We start from the raw sequence: 22,139 nt of genomic DNA, 5'->3' as shown, positions 1-22,139 counted from the left end.
TTAAATTCAAATTGATCTGATCTATTTTGTACTTTGTTAAAGGAAACGTATTTTCTCCAGCATTTGAGGAAATGTATTATGTTATACTAATTCCTGAATTTCTTACCACAGTAAATGATTTCAGACCAATTTATTTCGCTGCCTTTTTTAAAGTTTTTTTGAAAAATCTTACTGTAGGTCTTGGTTCCTCATTGTGTGTCCTCTAAGCCTAATGGATTACTCTTTCTTTCAAACATTTCATGTCTTCTGCATCTGACTTCATTAATTTACAAAAATTAGCCAAAGTCTTTTCATATTTATTGATATTTCGTCTGATTTTGATAGTTATCTTCTCACTGCTTAAGTTTTTATTTTAGTATTTTATGCTCGAGGTAATTTATTAGTTACTTTCTTTTCTGCTTACAAACAGAATTTTATTTCTCCAACAGGTCTTAATTAACCCAAGGTCTCTAGTACTGGAAATATCACAAGGTGGTCCATTATCTGCCTTTTTATTTTCGATTATTCTTTTACCTTCTTTAATTAGAATGTTAATTTATTATCTTATGTGAATGAAGTCTGCGTTTATTTATCTTCTCGTGTGTATTTTGATCGATTTAAACTTTTCGTGGTGGCTAACAGCAAATAGTTATTTCTGGATTGTTTAGCTGATTTTGGTCAAGTTTTAAATTCAGCAATGTCGAAATGTGTTTTATCTTCCCTCTCTGATAGTTTGAATATTCAGAATTCAGTAAATATTTTCCGTCTGATTCCATTAAATTTCTTGGGATTTATTTAGACCCCAAGTTATCCTTTGCTCTTCGTGGTTGGTAGAAATCTCGATTAAAGATTTTGAAAGCTTATTGCATTCTGGACTTTTTAATTATATTTGGTTTTAATTTCTCCTTTTAGATTGCTATGAAGTACTTTAACCTCTTCGTAAAGCCTTCATTTCGTTGTGTCCGTTAATGGCCCTCTGCTGCTATCTCTTCGACAAACCAATTTAGCAATATTATTTCTGTTTGAAGCGATTAAATTACAAGTTGCACTTTTCTCCAGGCACCGATTGTGAACAATTGAAACTAATTCACTGTTAACACAGTGGAAATTAAAACAATAGTCTAACCAACCATGCATTTAAATAACTGTGATGGATTTGATTTCCATTCTTCAGTTTGTAGGATGTAGAATTCCTATTGTGTGCTTAGGTCAGAACCCAAGATGGTTCGTGTTCTTAATACGATCAGAGGAATGAATTATTATTTTGTAAGTTCGGCGATAGATTTGACCAATAGACTGCTACTGGATCTGGGGGTTCCTAGATGTATTATCGGAAGATGGTGTATAGTTTGTGGCTCTCCAAATGCTCAAGGATAATACATGCTTAGTAAATCTTCCTCGCAGCGGCTGTAAAGAGGTATTTATCGTTGTTTTTTATGTATCTTAGTTTTTATTTATATATTTTGTTACTATTATTTATTTTTCTGTTTATTACTAATCACCCGGACATGGCCATAAAATCTCTGGCTTCTGACGAAACAGACGAGAGGAAGTGGTACTGGCAAGACTCAGAATTGGACACACTCATCATATTCACCTCTTCCTATTATTTGGGAGAAAACCCATTTCAGTGCTCATCCTGTCATATGCAACTTACGGTCCATCATTTTCTGGTTGATTGTCACTTACATTCAACCATCCGATCAAACACTTTCCGGTCTCTCTCTTGATGTTGAACACCCAGGGGCTCACATCTGGTGAGTATGGGCTTGGCAAACCCAGGGTCCTGAGCTGGATATCATCATTCTTCGCTTTCTTGGTGATTCCTTTCTACTTCTCTCACTCTCACTCAGGGTAATTTGGGAAATTTTTTTTTAGCTGGTGCAGCATAAGCCTCAGGCTTCATTGCATCATGTGGCTATTAATAATAATAATAATAATAATCTCATATAATTTTTCATTTCTTGTGAAAATTAGCCAATATGGAACTTTTCATGTATTTAAAACATATTGGCCTATACATTATGCTTGCACTTTACTGGTCTAGTATTGCTCCCATTGACTACTGTAATTCCTTTACTTTTAAATCAATTAATTTACTCCTCAGGCTTAAACTTGAAATTAAAAAATAAAACTAGAACTTAACACACACACTATTTGACATCAGAATTAAAACAAATTTATTCTCTTTCACCATTAGGTGAATATTGTTAATTAGGTTAATTTGCAGAGTTATTTTATTAGTCAAGCTAATAATTATTAGCTTCAGATATCTTTTTAAACCTTTGAAAATCTTAACTTATCCACTATTTTTGCCACATCACAGATAAGGCTTGAACATCTGGTCAATCTCAGCACCTAGTAACTTCATAATCCCTTTACTGAGGTCGCATCCTCATGATGCTCATTCAGAAAATTTTAAAATATCTTGAATGAACATCGGGAAATATCCTGACACATTTCTTGCCAATTTCATTGCCTAACTTTGTATGTTTCTTTAAATATAACCTTTCTGTAACGTATGTATTCATTGCATTTTGTAGACTTATCTAAAGTCTGTTTACTGAACCAACTGTATTTGCGGGAAACATACTCTGAAGATCATTCATTCCTTTAAATTCTTTTTTAATCTAAATTGTGGTTTAAGCACTGTGGAGAACCAAGGTTTCGAGAATTACCCAGTATTAATCAGCTTAATGCGCCTTTTTTTGCAATTTAAACATTAGTAATTGATTGCCTCATGAAGTTTTCATATGTAGGGGATCTTCGCAAACGAAGTTTCTTAACACTGATATGATAACTTATTTTGTGATAAGGGTGGAAAGAGAAAATGCTAAAGGAAAGAGTTCTTTCCTCTAGCATTTTCTTTTCCTTCTATTCTTACTTTATACAAAGTATGTGAAGTAACATTGCCGCACCTTGGCGTCTACGTTTGGAAAATTATGAAAGAGCAGATCGAGAATACAACAGCTTGTTGGAGCTGGGATTTCTTGCCTAGGTGTAGGGTTCCTAGGTCCCTTTCGGGTTGGACCCTCTCAGCATCTGTACCAGCCCCGCGCATATTAGTCACCTGGAATTATACACCATGCATCCTGTCTATCCAGGTTTGCAGCTCAATTCTAGTGCTTTCACTGTTTTGGTGGACAATAAATAACAATTATTTTAAATTTTCTTGGCCTAAGCTAAAAGATGGCATTCACAGGCTCAAAATTAATTGAATTACTTTTATCGCAGCTTAAGAGCTGATATTACTTAAAGATAACTACTACGACTTTCGTAAAAATTCTAGTTAGCTTTGGCATTAAATGTGTTGTACGAAGTTTATCCAGACCCTATTATTAGAGTAGGTCTCACTAAGGCAAATAAATCCGTGGTTATTATCCGTTGTTTGCAACGCGTGTATCTGATGTACTCCTGACATTTTGCGCAAAGACAGTGATTCATTTTTGTCCCATTTTGCTTTATTTTGATTTTAGTTGCTACTCTGTCTCGCTCTGTTTTGTTCTAAATTGAATAACTCCCGCATGAATGGACTTATTTTTACACCTTTCGGCAAGGCTTCTGTCTTCAAAAGTTATGGTCTATTCACAGGTAATAATTGAAAATGGTGCATAACTCGGGTGTATTCACCGTTTCTACATGGACAAAACCATCTTGTCTTTCTCAAGAAGTTTTCTCTGCTGCTTAATATTGCTTTGAGTTCCCTCATCTTTTTCTCCATGCCTATTTTAATAAACTGATTTTTTCGTATCAATTTGCTTCTCATTATGCAATACTCCACTAGGTCGAACTATTTTAAAATATGATAAATATACAAAGATTTTATACATAATTTCAAAGCTTCACAGATTCCCACCATACTCAGCTTTGTCCAAGAATTTAATGTGATGTCTCATTCTAAACTGTTTCATGTAAGATTTAATTAACAAAGATGCGGTGATAGATGTCGGCGTAGTGGATTTGAACCCATAACTTTCAAAATAGTTTTTTCCTCGTTTGGACAGTCCCGAGTGGAATCCCGTCGGAGACTGGAAGAATTTTTAGACTTCTACTGACATATACTGTGTATAGCGAGAAAAATGCTTTTGTCGCGATATTGTATCAATGATAAGTACTATATTTGGTTGCGCTGTTATATTTAAAGATCGTGACGTAAATCTATACTGGGTGCTCTCATTATGCGCGATAATAGCGGAAGCTACTGTAATTTACAAATGTGTTTTCTATTGCACACGCCGATTTAAAGAGTTCCATTTATATGCATGTATCGAAACTCCAATAAGCTTATTCATAACTTATAAGCGGAGGGAAATTCCAAAATTCAGTTAGATTCGTTTGTGTAACCGAAAGCCATAAGGCGCTGGAGCTTCCGTGGGTTGAGATCACGCCCTAGGTGAGAGGTGCGAAAGATGTTCAAAGGTAACGCGAAAGGTGCGAATTCGAAACCAGAGGTGTCAACTCCCAAAATGCGAAATGAGAATGAACATTTCCAGCCGTGTAAACTTGAACTAAATGTGCACATTGGGGTCATCCATCCTCCGATTACGTAGTCACAAAGAAAGCAGTCGGAACACTCAGGTAAAGGGAGGGAGGAGTACAGGCCCTACATAACAATACGCGCCATAAGACAACCCACAGCAATTCCTGTATGAACTGATAGATGCGCTGGAGGTTTTCCACATGCAAAGCTCCCTGTGCTCTTGTTCCAGCCGGACGGCGCATGCTCTGATTTTGCTGCGGGCGCCGATGCTGGCACGAAGGGCGACTCCATGATCACAATCGCTCACTACCTAGCAGATGCGAACGGAACCACGACGAATAGGGAGAAAGGTTGCGAAACTCTAATCCTCAGGCCGAATGTAGGCGACCTCGAGACCTTGCGTTCCTCTCTCGGGGACCGTCTTCCCGATAGGAACCCGCGGGGTTGGCCTCCGACCTGCACTGCGGCAAGAACAACAACAGAAATAACCATCCTGTCATCGCTTCTATCTTCTAAATGTTGCCGAGGAAAGTAGGCGACTGCACTTCTGTATCTGTCGTCGTCAGTTCACTGTACAGGGACGTCTAAAGGAAACAACTTTTAGCGCAGCGACTCCGAGATATAGTTCGCGTGATTCCGTTTCTCGTCGAGCGACGAAGAAGGAGAAAAAAAGTGCGTTTCCGTGTTGTGAGTACCTGTCATCCATTTTAATTGGATTGTACTCGGCATACTCCTTCCTGGGGAACTGTAAATATTTAAAGTTCGCAGGAGAAGCGACGGAAGGTCATCATCGCCTGACGGAGTTTGTGCGGCCAGTTTTTCCCAGTGACCTGCTGTTCATCGCCGAGTTAGTGTGTGAACGCCTCCGAAAAGACAGACTTACGGCTGAACCGAACACTCCGTCGTTCTTTGCCAGTGTTTGTAGGCATCTCCCATAGTACACCGCGTACTGTTGAGATGGAGACCAACTGAAGCCCTGGATAAACCGTAGCTTCTATTTACCCGCTGCCGCTGCTATCAGCGTTCATCAGTGTGCGGCCATTACGGCACCTTTTCGCCCCCGCCATAAGTGCTTCCACCAAAGCTCACTTCGGCGCATCCGAAGGTGCTGCCGTGGCTCGTTCAGGAATTCTTGTTCGAGGCCCGTGAAACCTGCTCAACAACTTACTCGCTTGACAATCGAAGCTTCGGTTCGACTCGCAGCAATAAGCTGTTCTCTCCCACCCCCACCTTCCGTCATTTGCCATTCCGGAACTTGCTCCTCTCCCCTCCTCGTCAACCTTTAGTGGCCTTAACCCCGCTCATACCTTTTCTGCAGGAACACTTTCGACAATCAAGGAAGATGGGGCAAGGGGACAGCCATACTGAAGCTGCTCGGATTCGATCCGAGCAGTGAGAGGCGTCCCGCTTTCAGTCAGCATCCGGTGTTCTGAGGAATGGCAGCTAAGAACGACACCACAAGTCAAGCAAGCGGCAGCGGAGCTCGAGTCAAACGATATTCCATAGCCAAAATGTCCGACAAACTCAGCGACCAAGAAGGTGAGTAATATTTTCATAATTTCCCGTCTTCCCCCTTCACCCCAATCTTTAATACCATAACTATCGATTAACAATAGCACCTACTGAATTAGAATCATTGTATCCTCAAACCTATCTTGATAATATATCAAGAGATCCAGTCCTCAAGCGCCTTCTTCATAGGCTTGTTAGTAAGGCAACGTAAATAATTGGACCTATTATAAGCGTGAATTTTTTATATTGCGTTGTTGTTTGCAATACATTTTCCTGTTAGCTGAGTACAGCAGCATTGGGGAATATCTCACAAGGATACACCACGTGAAATAGTACAGAATATTAAAGAAGTCTTAGCCTTCTACTTCCTAAGAGCAAACCGAATATGGCTAATTACCACGACGTTAAATAGCAATCGTATATTTTTTATAATCTCATAATAGTGACTTGATCTGAGCACAATCATTTTAATTGGTTAGTACGTGCCTCTTCCTTAACGTAATTGATAACCCCGGTGCGCTGCTGTTTTTCAAAGTGGCTACTTCGTTGTGGACGTGTTGATAGAATCGTCGATCTTCGATTGTGTCTTCTCAGATCTGCGAATGATTTTGCTATACATTCTTCCCTCCCCTTCGCAAAATGAGCTTTTCCAATTGCTTTGCTGTAGTAACGAAGGTAGCACAGGCTGTCTTTACCTATTGACAAAACAAAGCCTCTTGCCATAGAAGGAAAGATAGTGGCAGCTAATTTAGATGCTTCATTAAGCCAGTGTTCTTATCCAGACAGTTGATAGAAATCGAATGTAATCATTTATCGGAAGACTGAAACATCTCTGGTTTGTTGCCAACGTACAGACATTTCACTCCTGAATGTTAACTAGCATTAATGTTTAAATGAATGTAAATAACGAGTGTTTTTATTCTTCATCTTTCAGTAATTACGAGCACCTCCAATTTCTCTTAATATTTCTCGCATTAGTAAATTGCATTCAGTGCCCATATTTTGTGTAAATTTTGAAGGCAGCAAATTCAACTTTTTATATTTATTGAAAACTAAGAGAAATCCATAAACTATCAACTATAATTTCATTTTATTCTAATTTCGTCTTTCATCTTCTCACGAATTTGTCGTATGGTTTTTTTCTGGTTCCTTGGAGATCCAGAGATAACTGAACTCGTCTGTCAAATATCGGATTACCACCAATCGGTAATGAATCAGGAATGACACAAATATCCCTCCAACCATTTTCCATTATTTACATTTAAATTTCTTAAGACTGTCTGTATATAATAGAGTATTACTTAAATATAATTAGCTTCCATTAATGAATGAGTGCGTCGTGATGAGAGAGATGTTAGACTACCTGAATGACGACCAATGAATGCTACATAGCACGAGGGCTGCAATAACCATCCTTAGACATGTAACTATAGCAACGGGATAGCTACTCTAAGTCAGCAGCAGAGAAAGATGATTTGGAATCCTAAGGGCTGTTGGATAAAATGAAAAACCTGAATCAGTTTGGGATGTAAAATGAACAATCTGTACCCAACCAGCTTTCATTATTTTAAAAGCTTTTTGTTTATATTGTCGGAGCAGGAAGAAGATTGTATTTTGTAAAATACAGAACCAAAAAAAACATAACTAGACACCACATCCTATCAAATATTTAAACTAAGCTTGAGTTTTAGTTGCGAAGTTCATGTTGAGCATTTTAGTATTCCAGAAGCGAGTCCTTATTCTAAATTTAAGTAACGTTCTTTAAATGGAGAACATTTAAAGTGCGATTAATTTTAACCAGGATATTTTAAAATTTATCGAGTTCAACCTTATTCTAGGCTGTCTAAAATGTGTTGCAAAATGGTAGTTATAACAATGCATTTCTGATTATAGAATTTCTGTACAAAAATTTAATTACTCTTCATTTGCAGAGATTACTCCAGAAATTTTTCACAATTTGTTTTCGGTTTAAATAGTAAACAACTAATTTATTTAGTAAGCTTAATTGCCATTCAAACACACGAATAGTTTTGTTCTATACACACTTACTCGCCAAAGAATTAGTAAACGTTTATCAAATGTCTGGTATGGCCACCTTTTGCTCGAATAACAGCAGGGACTCGTTGTGGCATGGATTTCACTAGATGTCTGAGCGAGTGTCTTCCGATTTGACCAGTCTTCCATCAGGATATTTGTCAGTTGCTGTATTATGGTCGGTAGAGAACTGAAATTTAACTGCCCCTTTCCAAAATATCCCAGACATTCTCAATTGGATTCAGATCTGGAGAATTGGGCGGCCGAGATGGATGTTGCAGTTCTTGGGAATGTGCCTCGAATCACTGGATAGTTGCGTTGCCTTGAAAGACTCCATGCATATAGTAAAATATAGCATTTTAGGGTGAAGCTGGTCCGATAGGATAAAAAGACATTCATTGGAGGTAATACGACCTGTTAACAGAATGAGTTGACCCAGTCAAGATCAACAGAATATACTCTATACCATGATACAGTCGCTTGAGCGGTTGACACAAGACAGTCTGAATGTATAGTTTTGTGAGGTTCCTGCCACGCTTCTCCCCCCGGTGAAAAAAATTTGTAAATCGAAACTCGTGAGATCACATGATCTTTTTCCATTGTTCTACAGTCCAGTCTTTGTTTAGTTGGCGGCATTCTACAATAGAATCTTTCGATTTTTCACAGAACGAAGTCTGGATGCATGGCAATGGGTTTTTCGTTGCCTAAGTTGGATTTTTAGTCCTATACTGCATCGTTTTATTCTAACAACGTATAATTTGTTTTTAATCTCTCGGGAGTCTCGTTCTTGAAGTACCAAATTTCTGCCGCATTTCTTCCTCTTAGAGCTACGTTCATCTTTCGAGTTGTACTCAAGTTGTGTTCGACACACGCCAGTGGTATCCTGTTTTCCCAATTGTGACCCTACTGAACTTTCTCTAACAATAACACCTTTCTGAAAATCGTAGAGATCAGCTACTTCCCATAACTGGATCGATTAAGATACCCCAGGAAAGCGTACAGTATTTCTGATATTGAGAAACTTGTGATCATGCCGTATGGCAACTTACATTTGCATACCGTAAGTTTAATTATCTGTTGACAATTTCAAAGGTTTCTAATTTTTTGACAGTGAGTTTAGTTATATAGCATTATGTCGAAAAGCTGCCCCTGGCCGTTTCACCCGTGACGAGAATTTTATATAAATTGGTGTATCTTCATCCATAAGAATGGATGAAGTTGCACCAATAAATGTATTGGCAATCAAAGGCTAAGAAACAAACACAAAAGTGCAATTCATTTTAAACACAAAACAGAAATAAATTCCTTATTTATTAAACAAGTGTTCTGACCCTGTAAAGTGTCGCACAGCCTGTGACAATATGCGATCGGGGAACCAGATTAAACAATGGTAGTTAGATGTAAAGATAGTCATCACCATGAAAATGTCACAAAGATACTAAGTGATTTTTTTGAAGCAGAGAGAAATAAGAAGGCAGGTAGGACAAAGCCAGGCCGAAGTGGTAGAATGTAACTCGCAGTGTTCTAAACACAGTGGAACCAGTTACAAAACACACAGTCCCTTGAAGACCTGTCCGAGGCGATCTTCCTGTCGGCTTCATTCAAGACTGCCATTATTGGACTCTAATTTGAATGGCTGTGTATACCCGGGGAGGGGGAGGCAGAGTATTTAGGGTAAGGCTCCATCCGTGGTCTCCCACAACTGCGCCATCAATACTCTTGTGAAGTATACAGAACCCTGCAAATGCCAGAAGTGTGTCTGGCATGTTGTAAGGGATTGTATGTGTATAGTATTGTTGGGTTATGTTATTTCTCTGTTTGGCCGCAGGGACCCTACATTGCCCGTCAAACAACAAGGAGGTGAGCCAGGCTGCCCATTATTATCTGGCTAGTCTCCGCCAGGGTCGCCTGAGCTTTCTGCACGAAGTCCAAGTTAAAAAGGGAGTGGGGTTGTATTCTGAAAACCTCTACAGAAGGTTTTGTGGAAGGAATAATTTATGCAGAACAATCAACAATCTGTGTTCTCCTTCTTCCGCTACACAAAAGAGCCTGTTTAAATTGGTGCAGATATCACGTTGACTGAATTCAGGAATAATGGATTGTGGTGCTGTTCACTGCTGTGTGCAAGGCTATGTTCAATCATATTTTCAAAGCACTTTCATCTGGAGGGAAGGGGGAACTAATTTCCCCCTATAATATCATCGAAAGACACACGTTTAGATATGGTGGATTAAACGCATAGGCTAGAATTACTGTCGATTAGCCGCGTGTTTCTACGAGCAATTTCCTTAGCTGTAAGGTATCGGAATTGGCATTTTGTAGATGCAATTGGTCGAACTTTATTTTAATTTACGATAATTGAAGTTCTCACAGTAGTCTCTCAGGTGAGGGTAGCATGCTTTTTTTCGTTCAACAAACAGAAAATCGACCACGGAACACACGCAGTGTACAGATAGTATATATGGACCCTTAATCGCAGATGCTCCTAAAACCTCATTACTACTATTGTCCTCGCAGACAGTCCCCAGTCCTCAATGGAAATGGAACAGTCCCCAGTCCTCAATTCAGTCGAGCATCCCAATCAAACTTTCCCAGACAACTCACTAAATTTTTATTATTCCTTATGAAATAATAGGAATTAAAGCTATAAGTAGTACTGTCGGCCTAGACATGAGGACTTGAAATGACAATATTGCTAACCATTAAAATCGCTCGGCTTATTAGGATAAAACCTATGGATTAATTACTTGCCAGTCCTGTCCACTATGAACTGAATTACATAACTCTAATTTATTTTCTAAACTTGTCCAGTCTTTGTGAATTATAAAGACGCTTTAAAACGAATTCCTAAATAATATTTTGTCGTCATCTAATTAAATGTTTGATTTAATTTTGTGCTTGTTACTTTACTCTTGAACACAAGTATATTGGATTTATACATGAACATAAACTGCCAAGACGTAACTATTTTTTAAGGGAATACAATCTTTTTTTTTTTTTTTCTTAAATGCTTACGAGTAGCAAAAAAGTGTATGAACAATAAATTTAGGGTTGGGGGGGGGGCTTTAATATATTAAAGCCAATTTTGAAGGCTGCAAGAATTAATTATCCAGCTATCAGAAAGTGTATGATTTGAATCTGATTCAAGGTAGATGGGTCTTTTTAGAATTAGAATTTCCATCGTAAACTCGATCTCTTTACCCTGAAAACGGGCAAGAGTCTTAGAACTTTGCTTTATGTCAAAACAACTTAAAATACAGTTTAATTCAAAATAAGCTGAAGCGAGTTCCTTTAATGGTTCAATACTTGATAAAACTGAAATGGCATGTTTTGTAGAGTATCCAATCCACCAAGACGTATCGCCTGTTAGCAATCTTTGTCGAGAGAATTTCAGGCTCTATTTGTATTTTTCTGTTGTCTTATTTTATACAAAATTCATAATTCATATGCTCCAAATTCGATTTTTATTCGAAAGACGAAAACATTTTCTGAGTTTGTGCTTTTCAAAAACTCGTTGACCAAAATTCCTTGCAACAAAATTGAAGAACATCGCTGTGGGTAATGGACTTTCTCTCAGTCTGGTTGACACGTTTATGATGGTGGGTCTGTTCGGTATCATTCAATAAAAACAGGTCACACAGCAGACATATTCCAGCATCATTCTTTGCCACTTTAATATTCTCTAGTACGTGAAGCTTACTCACATAAAGGGTGTGAATGTAGAGTAACTCTGGAATTGTAGAATGGAACCATGAACGTTGTCATGTCAAACTCATTGAAATTCTGCTCATTTATAGATCATGAAGAGTATGCTTCCATGCAGAATTTTAGTTATTAATGCCAACTGCAAGTATTCGTAAAAATTCCCATGGCTAATTATCACAATAATTCAAATAATTCATTGTCACTATGAAAGTCAAAATTTGACCGATCAAGTCCCACATATGAAGGTTGAATAAATCTTTATTTGTCCTACCAAATCTAAAATATAGGTGTACATTGGTAAGTGACAAATTCCCTTCACGGCAGAAAATGCAAGGGGATTACGATAAAATGTGAATAAAAGAATGCCTAAAATATACACGAAAAGATGAAATATAAACTGCATTATTCATCACCACATTTCTGTGTAGAGTCCTGGCAATTGTAATACAAAAGTTCATCTTAACATCACATCCACTGATCAACTTGTGCGAGATATACATTATTCAATTGCGTACACACAGTTCTTGACAGAAATTCACACAACTAGGCAACAGTAGCCTCAACGAGCCACACTGCGGTTTGTTTCCTATATTTCAGATCTTCTATGAGCCTTAGTAGGTCAATTCCGATATGTGTTAGGCACTGAATTGATTCTAAAGCACTGGCGGGTATAAACCTGTCGGCCATCTTCAGTCTGTTGGTCTTCATTCTCAAGGATTTTGTACCTCTTAATGCAGATGGCGGGATGTGCCACTCACAAAGCTGCCAGAAGCATGGTGATGATATCGTGCCAGTCATCATTTTGATTGTAGTTATTAATTGTTTCCAGGCAATGATGTCTGGTAAACGCTGCAGTTTAAGCTACTCAGAGAGCTGCGTGGTTCTTAACTGTTGAGGGGGATGGTGCTTATGGTTTGCCCACTTCAGCAGCTAGAATTCACTCGCATATATTCTCCTAATGTGGGTAGGGGTGACGCCCACAATTCTGCGCCATACAAAATGGTCGAATACACTGTGGTTCTTAAATATCGTGCGGTTGTTGTAGTCTGTTTCACGTGCAAGAGGTGCTGTTTTGTTGCCCAACGTAAGTAGTTCATTTTCTTTACAATTAGGTCAATATGCAACTTGAACTTAAGTTTCGTGTCAAATGTTACTCCCAGATCTCTGCGTCTCAATAACTGGGATAGGTTTGCCATTAAGTTTCGGGTGTACGAGCGTAGGCGATTTTTTGAGCGAGTACACCATGATTACAGTCTTCTGCGGATTTAGAGCCAAGCCAAATTTGTCTAAATACACGAATAAGTTCAGAAGCTTATAATTAATCTGCTCACACAATGCCCTATTGTTCATGGACGGTTGGATGGGTGTTATGATCTTAATATCGTCTGCATAAGTGCATACATCATCCCTACCCTTGCAGAACGGGATCATCATGGCGGTAAAGAGGAGTCCAGATAAAACTCCACCCTTTGGAACTCCTGCATGGAGTTAGCGTTGGAGGATCTAACTATCTGTGCGGTAATAAATGGACCGACAAGTAAGTAAGGCCTGTAGGAACTTCAGCAAATTTCCTTTTATTTGGAAAGCGTGTTGGAGCAGATGAAGTACATCCAGACTATCGAAGGCTGCTTTTATATCGGCATAAATTATTGCAATTTCCTTTTTGGCTTGGAAAGTACATTGTATTTAGTATCGCGGCTTGAACTGTGAGGAGGTTAGTAATTGTTGATCTTGCAGTTATTGAATAATAAATTTGTTGGGGCTGCCCAGCCAGTATCTTATCTGATTCGACAACTTTGGCAAAAGAGCTTTCTCCAGTACTTTTAACAGGGTAGATATTGGCCTATAGTGCTCCACAAGGTTAGGCTTTGTAATTTTCGGCATTGGAATTACAGCGTACTTATTCGAGTTCTCAGGGAAAACTCGGCAAGCAAGGATAGAGCTATAAATTGCTTGGAGTGGTTCAATTAGGTAAGGGCTGAGACACTTTACCATGAAGTGGGGGACTCCAACTCCAGCTGTCTTAGTTGCCCTGAGGGAGTTAATACTCTGTATTAGTGCTTCTTTAGTGATAAGAACAGACTCCATCTTATTGTCAACTAATTGATCCCACTCAAACTCCCTGACTTGAGACTCATGATATGTGCTGGAGAATCTGCTGATGTGGTCTATCCACGCTTCTTTGTCAAGCCCCTGATTTGTCACTTTTATGTGTGCAACGAGGTAGTTTCCCCTGTAAAGTGTCTTTCATTAGCGGTTGATTGCTCTAGATTTTTCCCTATTAAATATTGTTCTAGCCCTCGAGTAGTTAATTCTATTTTGTGTGTCATTAGACAGTTTCCGTTTTCTGTGGAGAGTTTGCCCAAATATTGTGGATTCTGGATTTTACCTTCTAATCTTGGGAAATGCATTATTGTGCAGGAGCACTGTATAAATTTATTATAACACTAGTCAATTGAAAGAAGTTGCCAGTTCTGTAAAGAATACAGCTTCTTGAAGTTATTTGTTTATCGCTTTCCTTTTTCCGTCACGCCACTCCTCTGGTTTCTCCCAATGACTATTACGACTGAAGCTTCACAACGCGCCACAAGCAGAAATTAAAATTCTGTCTGTAAATGGTAAACTTCCGTTGACGATTCCTTGGTTACTCTGGATCGACTTGGAATTGTTAAAAGAGGGATACTGTACCTTGATAACACGGACTTGTCATAATAAAGAATCATCATTCTCTAGTTATAGATGTTTGATTTGAACTAACTACAGTCGCATGATCGAAACATCATAAATGCTTTGTTTTTTCTTAGCTGCAATGGCAACAGCTGCCCAAAGCCATCGTGGAAGCCGTTATAAGACATACGCCACCTTAGCCATGCATATGAATTCTTTCTGCTTGTTTTTCTTTATTCGTTGAAAATGTTTATTCATCATTTTACAATTAACTGCGCCATATTTGAGATTAAATTCATCGCAATTCTTTTCACCATGGATTTTCGGTTGCTGAATAGCTGAATATGAGTTGGTACAAAAAATGGTTTTTAGCCTTCAAATGCCTACTGATCGAAAGCTAAATGAACAACTTTAGTTTTGAGGGTTACAAAATTTAAATTCTCTCTTCAAGATTCAAGTGGTGTTGTCAAGAATACATGCATACCTAATGACGAAATGCGCTTGCGTGCTCTCTAGATACGTACAAAATAATGGAAGTATGTAAATGTGTGCGTGCACACCAGTACACAGTTCGCTTATTTTCCTGGCATACCTACTTTCAAATACACAAGTGCTTACGCTCATACCTTTTGCACTTGCTATACGATTATCTCGTTAAGTGTTATCAATATTTGGCCACTTGGGGGAATGCAAATGTATTTTGTGGCATTTTCTTTTTCCTGCTGATGTATTTTTGATGTCTGGCCCCAACTCTAATCCATTAATGCGATGTAAATAATAAATAAGATTACCGTGGAGCGCCACTGGGGTTCTCTAAGTAATCACGCCAGTTAATTCCACATATGAAGAAAGTCGTTCATATGAATGACTTATCTCCGACTGCCTGTGTTTTTTACATCAGCAGTGGCGATGATTGTGCTTCACCCTTTCCTCCACCAACTTCTTTGGTTTTACACCTGTGCTTTATTTCTGCTCTCAAAGTTTCGTTTTTGATTTTAACCCTTTTTCCTCGATGTCGTACGTGACTTTCTGTGGTGCTGATCGAATAAACCACAGCTTTCAATCATGCTTGGCAGAAACATTTATAAATATACAATCAGCGATTGTACCAGTATGCAAAACTCGCCACCGTCGAACTACTGCTATATTGCAGGTACCTGCGCACGAAACAAATACTGGCGTTACCTTTAAGTTTTCTCTAATCGCATATGAGCCATTTAATAAGCCCTGATCAAATCCATGTCAGTTTAACTGCAGATTTTCTGATATTTTTGCAGAGTTCCAGGTTCGAAAATTACTTCAACATTAAGAAAATTTATTTTAAAAGGTATATTTCAACTTGCATTCAAACAACAGAAAGAAGGCGGGATATTATGGAAGAGTATTTCATATATTCTCGAACTCTCGGGATTATGATCAAAATTTCAAATTATTGTGTTACTGGCAGTCCGCTGTTTATATTTAATTGCACTCTTGCTCATTCGCATTAAGATAAGCATCTCATGTTTCACCAAGTGCATGATACCATTCTGGCAAACTCCCTTTGGCTGCTAATGAAACAAATCACAGGCAGAATGCTACACTTCAGTATTTGACTGGAACTACAGTAGCTTTTAGAGCTTTCGATGAACGAGTTCCTTACATCTGATCTAACAATTGTTTGGGAAACGCGATCTGCAATACATTGTCTTCTTACTCTTGAAGACAATACATCGTCTTTGTCTTCATCTCAACATGGAGACAATACGTTGTCTCCGCTGACTGACAGCCCTCTGCACCCAAAAACTATTTAACGGCAGGCTTACTTTGTTTGGACGTAGTGGAATCTGATAACTCATTATGGTCGCAGGTTCACGCAGCTGATTTACATGTTTTCAGACATCACACGACAGAGGGACTCGGAGGGTATGATAATACAGTATACACGAACGCTGCGTCCTACTTTAAATCAAGATGTCTTTGTACGCTTAATCTTTGGTAAAATATAAAATGGACTTCGGTAACAACATTCATCTTTTCAGTTCACTAAATGTTTCCAATTTAGGTATGTTTCTTGATCCCGTAGGTTTTCCATAGAAGTAAATCTATGGTTTAAGAATTTTAATATAATCACATTATTGAAATGCTAATCTGTTTTTAATCCTAATGTAAATGATACATTGCTTTGGAGTCATGCCGTGTTTTTCATATATTGCTAGATAAATAAACTCATCGAAATAAATGAAACTTGATTCCGATGACTGTAGCCATAAGAAATCTGCTAACGAGACGTTGTACTAATGGAAGTTACATTAATGTAATGACAGTTTTTATCGCAGTGAACGATTGAGAAACTTCTCTGTAAGTGGTGGGAAGAGAGAATTTCAACCTAAACGATCTAATTATTATTGAAAAACATTGTTAATCTCTTTTATATCTAAAATATATATCATTTGAATATTTAAAGCTAACTGACTGACCAGTAAGCGTTCTGATAAATAAATTATTTGTTTCATAACGATTTTAAATGAACGATGCAATTATTAATAACAGAAGCATTTAGAAGAGACGCGTTATAATTAGAATTTACAATTTTGTCAATAAACCTAATAGACTGTTCATAAATGTTTTTCTTTAATGGGCTTGAATTCATTTAAACGTTTTCTACGTATGTTGGTGGTTGTATGAATCTTAATATCGTAGTTTTCTGGTATTCTACATTACTGGCAGAACCTTCAGTGTCACTTGGAACGATGCATCATGGAGCGCCAACAGTTACTGGCCAATATGAGAAACGTGAAGAGGAATAGGCTAGTAATACTTATAGAATGGATAAAATTATCAGGATTATCTGTGCCCACCATGTGGAACCAATACCAAGGGAAGACTTATCTGCCCAGAGATGAGGCCAGTCACTTGGTAACAGCATTCACAAATATCTTGGTAGACAGTGTAGAGCTCATAGAATAATAAATTCTCTAATACATATTCAAGAATCGAATTTTGTTTTCATAGTATGAATAAATCTAAATCTATTGTCAGTGGAGAAAATATATTGTCAGGGTTTCGTGCAGCATAATCATTCCCTTTACAGTAGACAATCTAACTTTATAGAGAACAAATTTATAATTTTAAATCCAGCTTCTGTACCACACATGGGAACGAGTTTCTAAATTGTCGTTGTTTTCCATCAATTCCTGTACTGTAGATTTGGCCAAATTCTAAAGAGGTGAACTAAAAGGAAACATCGATTTTAATTTGATAACCAAAATAAAACATTTTGGATTTATTTGATTTACCAGTAAGAATCAATTAATAGAAAGTCAATTAGTGTACATTGGAGAGTAGACTACTTTTCCGACTAAAAATACTTCAATTAGTATCATCTTTCGCAGTCCTTCCAGGAGACCGAAGGGGTTTTATTCTCTTATTTTAAGTGCAGATGAGAAAGACCAAACAAATCCTTTGCACAATGTGGCTATCTTGTCTCGTGGGATGCTTTAATGCATAAATATTGTCTGCCGCATTCTTCGTTGACGATAAAAGATAGAAGAAAATCGCCTCATGCAGACTGTGGCGATGTTGCCCAACACGATAACGCACCGAATATTCACTATGGATTTTCATTGTGTACTAATAAATTGTCTCCACTTCTACCTGCATGATTTGTATAAAGAAATGCTGCCTTCCAGCAGGAGCTTTGTAGTTGACTATGGGGAGGGAGAGACTGTTGTAAGGGCTTGCATTGATTCCCATAGGCTGTTGATGTTAGCGTGACTTGAGTGGCTGGAAAAGCTGGTCGGAGAAAACCGTGTAAAATAGAAAACTGCATTACATCTCTGGAGGCCACGAAATTCTGTTGCTATAGCAGCCAAGGGCGGTCTGTCGTCGCAAGTTATGTACGTTAATACAGGGTTTTATTAGGAGCATATAGTTTTATGGTTGAATTGGTTTGGAAACTTCAAGCATGTTTGTTGCACTTTGTCCTTTTATTTTTCGTATAAAAAGACATAGAAGCAACTTCATGCCATTTCTGCTCAGTTGCTAGTTTGAGTCTTTTGCTCTTGTGAAGCGGTTGTCATTTTTTTATTATTTTACTTTTAATTTTTTTAAGTTTTGGAAGAAAATATGGTAGCTATTTATGTTATTGCATTTCTTACTTTCATGTTTTTTGTCTATTGCCCCTGTAAATGTATCTCCCTGGGAGTATTCGGCTGTACTCGTGGGAAGTCTGTACGTGTTATTCTAAGTTCCTATCGCATCATGCGTACAACATTTATAAATAATTATAAAAATATTACTCCATCGTTACACAATCAGATTCATTTATTTAAAAATCAAAGGATTTTAACGAAATTTTGGTATGGCAGTTTCAGACCTCTTATCTACTACATAATTCTATTTGAATTTTTTGGCAGTCCATGATACTAGGCAAAAAGGGCCCACTAAGATTTTAAATTGTGGATAAACACTTCGATGAAACTTAATCATATGTATTATTTTTTTATCTGTATATTTTCTAAATTTAAGAAATTTTTAAAAGAATTTCTTCAACTTGACAATTTTTAACTTGCGACGTATTACTGATAAGTATGTTAAGCGATGGTGAAGATTCCTGTTATTCTCATTAAATACTATTCTGTTATTCCCTGTACAATTTCTGGAATTTATCTGGAGACTTAGGCAAGCATGGAAGTTATCCTAAACGCCGTAGTCATCGTCTTAATCTTCGAAAAGGTTCCTGCGTGCTAATCCTCCGACACATGTTCTTGATAGATAATGTCGCTTAATAGATAATTAAAGATATTACAGTGAAAGCTCTCATCCATTGCTCTATTTCCCTTATTGATTATGCATAAGTGACTGCATCCATTCTCATTTAACTATAACGCACACGCTCACACATTTTATTTAGCAACCTTGAATTCACCTATAAAAGTATTATCCTTACGAATAAGACATTATTCCCCGACCGCAATTTTAATGCTACCACGAGATCAAAGGTATTTCAAATACCTCAGATGTTCAATAATTTTTGTGTGATGGTATTATGAAAATAATGAATGACATTTTTTATGAATGCAATTTGAGTTGTTTGAAATTTAACATAGCTTGATTTTCAATCGGCCCTCCATTTTGTTTAGAGAATTAGAGTTAAGGTTCTATCAAATTAAAATTTTAATAATTAATTGATAAGAAGATAGCTATATTTATTTTTAGCTTTAGAAAAAGAAAAATCAATTAATTTTAAGAGAAAAAAGCAAACAGAATGCGCCCGAAATATAACTGACTGTGCACATTACTTAAATTGTGATGGAATTATGTTATCGGATGTCTAGACTTTATAAGAAAGCTCAATCGATATCACAACTTCAGGGCATGTTTTGCTGGTCCCTGGAAAGATTTTAAAATAAATCATAGCCTCCCCCTCACGACAACAGATCGGTTCTTATAAATGAAAGTATATTCGCGTCATAATCTATATCGAAAAGTCAGATTGAGGCCAAGTATTCTTCTATTGATCCTTGGGAAAATTCCATGCCCAGTTACGATTTGAAAAATCATATTTTAAAAGTGGGATTTATCGGATTTCGCATTAATAGATAAGAAAAATGTGGGTTACTACCACATTTTCAACATATTTTTTGTTGGCCACTGGGATGGCACCAAGTTCACTTCCGATTTCATTGCATTCCCTCCCCATTTCCCCCTACAAAAATAATGCTATAAATTTGTAACAGGAGTTCTGACCCATTTAAAATTTCAACGCCTGCTTAGAAAATTTTAGGACTCTTTGTAACAAATTTTCGCGTCCATGGGTTTGACTTTCTTTATTTTTATAAATAATGAATTATTGCTATTTGGTAAAGTGACTGAAATGTAACGTGCTGCCTGCATCAACTAACTTGTGATATTGTAAGAGTGGTAGAAATTTGAATTCAAGGAGGAATAATAACGAGATTGTGTAATTACTGAAAGCAAAATGCACTGTTAACACACATTAAATCTAAAATCTGCAATTTTAACAGAAGAATATATAGATGAATATCATATTTTTATTTTTCGCAACCCGTTTCAACTAAATGTAAATAAAATATTTCCCCTTCTGTTTTATAATTTAAAAATCCATTGCAGTTTTATTGCTTTTAATTTTACGGTTCACTCAACTTGAAAAAGAATAGTGATTTCTCTAAACGTTTTGATTTTTTAATGTGAATTCCAAAGACTATCCTTGTGTATGATGAATAGCATCTGAAATAACAAAGGTTGATGGATTACGAGAAAGAATAATAATAAAAATTTCCTTCAAATAATTCTCAATACTGTAATCCCTTGATATTATCAGAGATTGCTGTTTAATACTAGGAAATCCAATGCTGAGCGCAGCCATCTTAAGTTACTGTGCTTCACTTTGGCGATTATTTTGTTCAAGTCCTAGAGGAGTGAAAGTCGCCATTATCACTGGTGTGCGCCATAATCGGGGACACACCCAGGCTGTCTACGACTATTTGAAGAGTGAATGCCCTTGTTCTCCTGGGTTATTTAATAATTCATTCGGTCTACTAAAAAGGAAGAAAATGTCTCGATGACAGACAGACAGATGACCCGGAAGATGCAGTGTTTATTGACGTAGTTGCATTGGAATATATTCTGGACTGCGTTATAACAGCATCTCAAGAAATACTTAACATAAATTTGTATGTCAAGATGAATGTTTAACAGGAAGTGCTCAACGAATATGGGAAAGAATATTTAGATCAGAGGATTTTACTCTAACTTTAATTCCAGGAGCGTTATAAGCTATTTTTCTTAATGAACTTTTAGTGTAAAGGATAGTATTTTGCTTCACACACTTATTTCCCCTCTGTATTTTCTATAGAATGTGCGTCATAACTATTGAACTTTGCTAAGTATAGCACAGGAATCTATTTCCCATAAATGGAGCCACATCTATTGTTGATGGTCGCATTGAATTAGCAATAAACGTCTGTGTTGACAATCTGGGATATCTGAAGGTTAAATGATCTTTCGTTTTGTTCAGTGTACTGTTTTATCTTTTACAAGGGGAACTATTTCCGTCTGTTCCAACCACAGAAGCAAACTCTCTGTGAAATGAAGGTTAACACAGGAGTAAATTAATTGGTTACCGTCTAAAATCGAAACAAAGAACTTCTAAAATATTCCGATTGTCCCGAGAATCTATTTTCCTGCTAGATTCATGAAACGAACACGACTTTCTAACATTAACGAGTTGATGAACCTGGAAACAAAGAAATTGTCTCGGAGTAAGGTCGTTGAAGTTAATTGATGCAATGCGTTATTCTAATGAGATGTTCGGGAAAGAGGGTGTAGCGTTCTGCTGAAAGGGTTAGTGTTCCACTTCCAATTCTGCAGCTATGTTCATTACCTAATAAAGCTAGGGTTCTGGATGTGTTATTAGCACTTGAAGACATTATATTGACACAGCACCATTCAGAATTGCATAGATAAAGATGAAAAATATCACATAGCTACAATGTTGGGAAAGAACACGTTTTATTTGTAAATATAAACATTCTTTTTTTTGGTGACGCGTTAAGTTGCCTTGTATCAGCATTCTACCTTTTTATCAGCGCAGGGTTCATAAGGGTTCACGGAAACTGCGAGTTGGGAAGAGGAGGAAGGATAATGTGACACGTTTTTCTGATGGTATGGGTTAAAGTAATGCTTGCACACATCTCAAGAATCTTTGTTTGTTGCCACAACAGCCAATGTTGGAAAGATGTTATAAGGGTAGTAACGT

At 37.3% G+C, this 22,139-nt stretch overlaps 1 protein-coding gene across 1 annotated transcript in view; it reads left to right on the top strand.

The window, feature by feature from the left end:
- The first annotated feature begins 4,696 nt into the window (after window positions 1-4,696).
- LOC150078277 (A-type potassium channel modulatory protein KCNIP1-like) overlaps window positions 4,697-22,139 on the top strand; it is a 457,018-nt gene continuing 439,575 nt past the window's right edge. The window contains exon 1 of the mRNA XM_090385207.1: window positions 4,697-5,998. Within this exon, the coding sequence (XP_090241333.1) occupies window positions 5,896-5,998 (103 nt within the window). The 5' untranslated portion in view covers window positions 4,697-5,895. The remainder of the gene's footprint in view (window positions 5,999-22,139) is intronic.

This window comes from Mastigoproctus giganteus, chromosome 11 (genome assembly GCF_048544385.1).
Source record: "Mastigoproctus giganteus isolate SK-2022 chromosome 11, ASM4854438v1, whole genome shotgun sequence".
In the NCBI taxonomy this organism is placed as follows: Eukaryota; Metazoa; Arthropoda; class Arachnida; order Uropygi; family Thelyphonidae; genus Mastigoproctus; species Mastigoproctus giganteus.
This window is presented reverse-complemented; position numbering and strand designations above follow the sequence as displayed.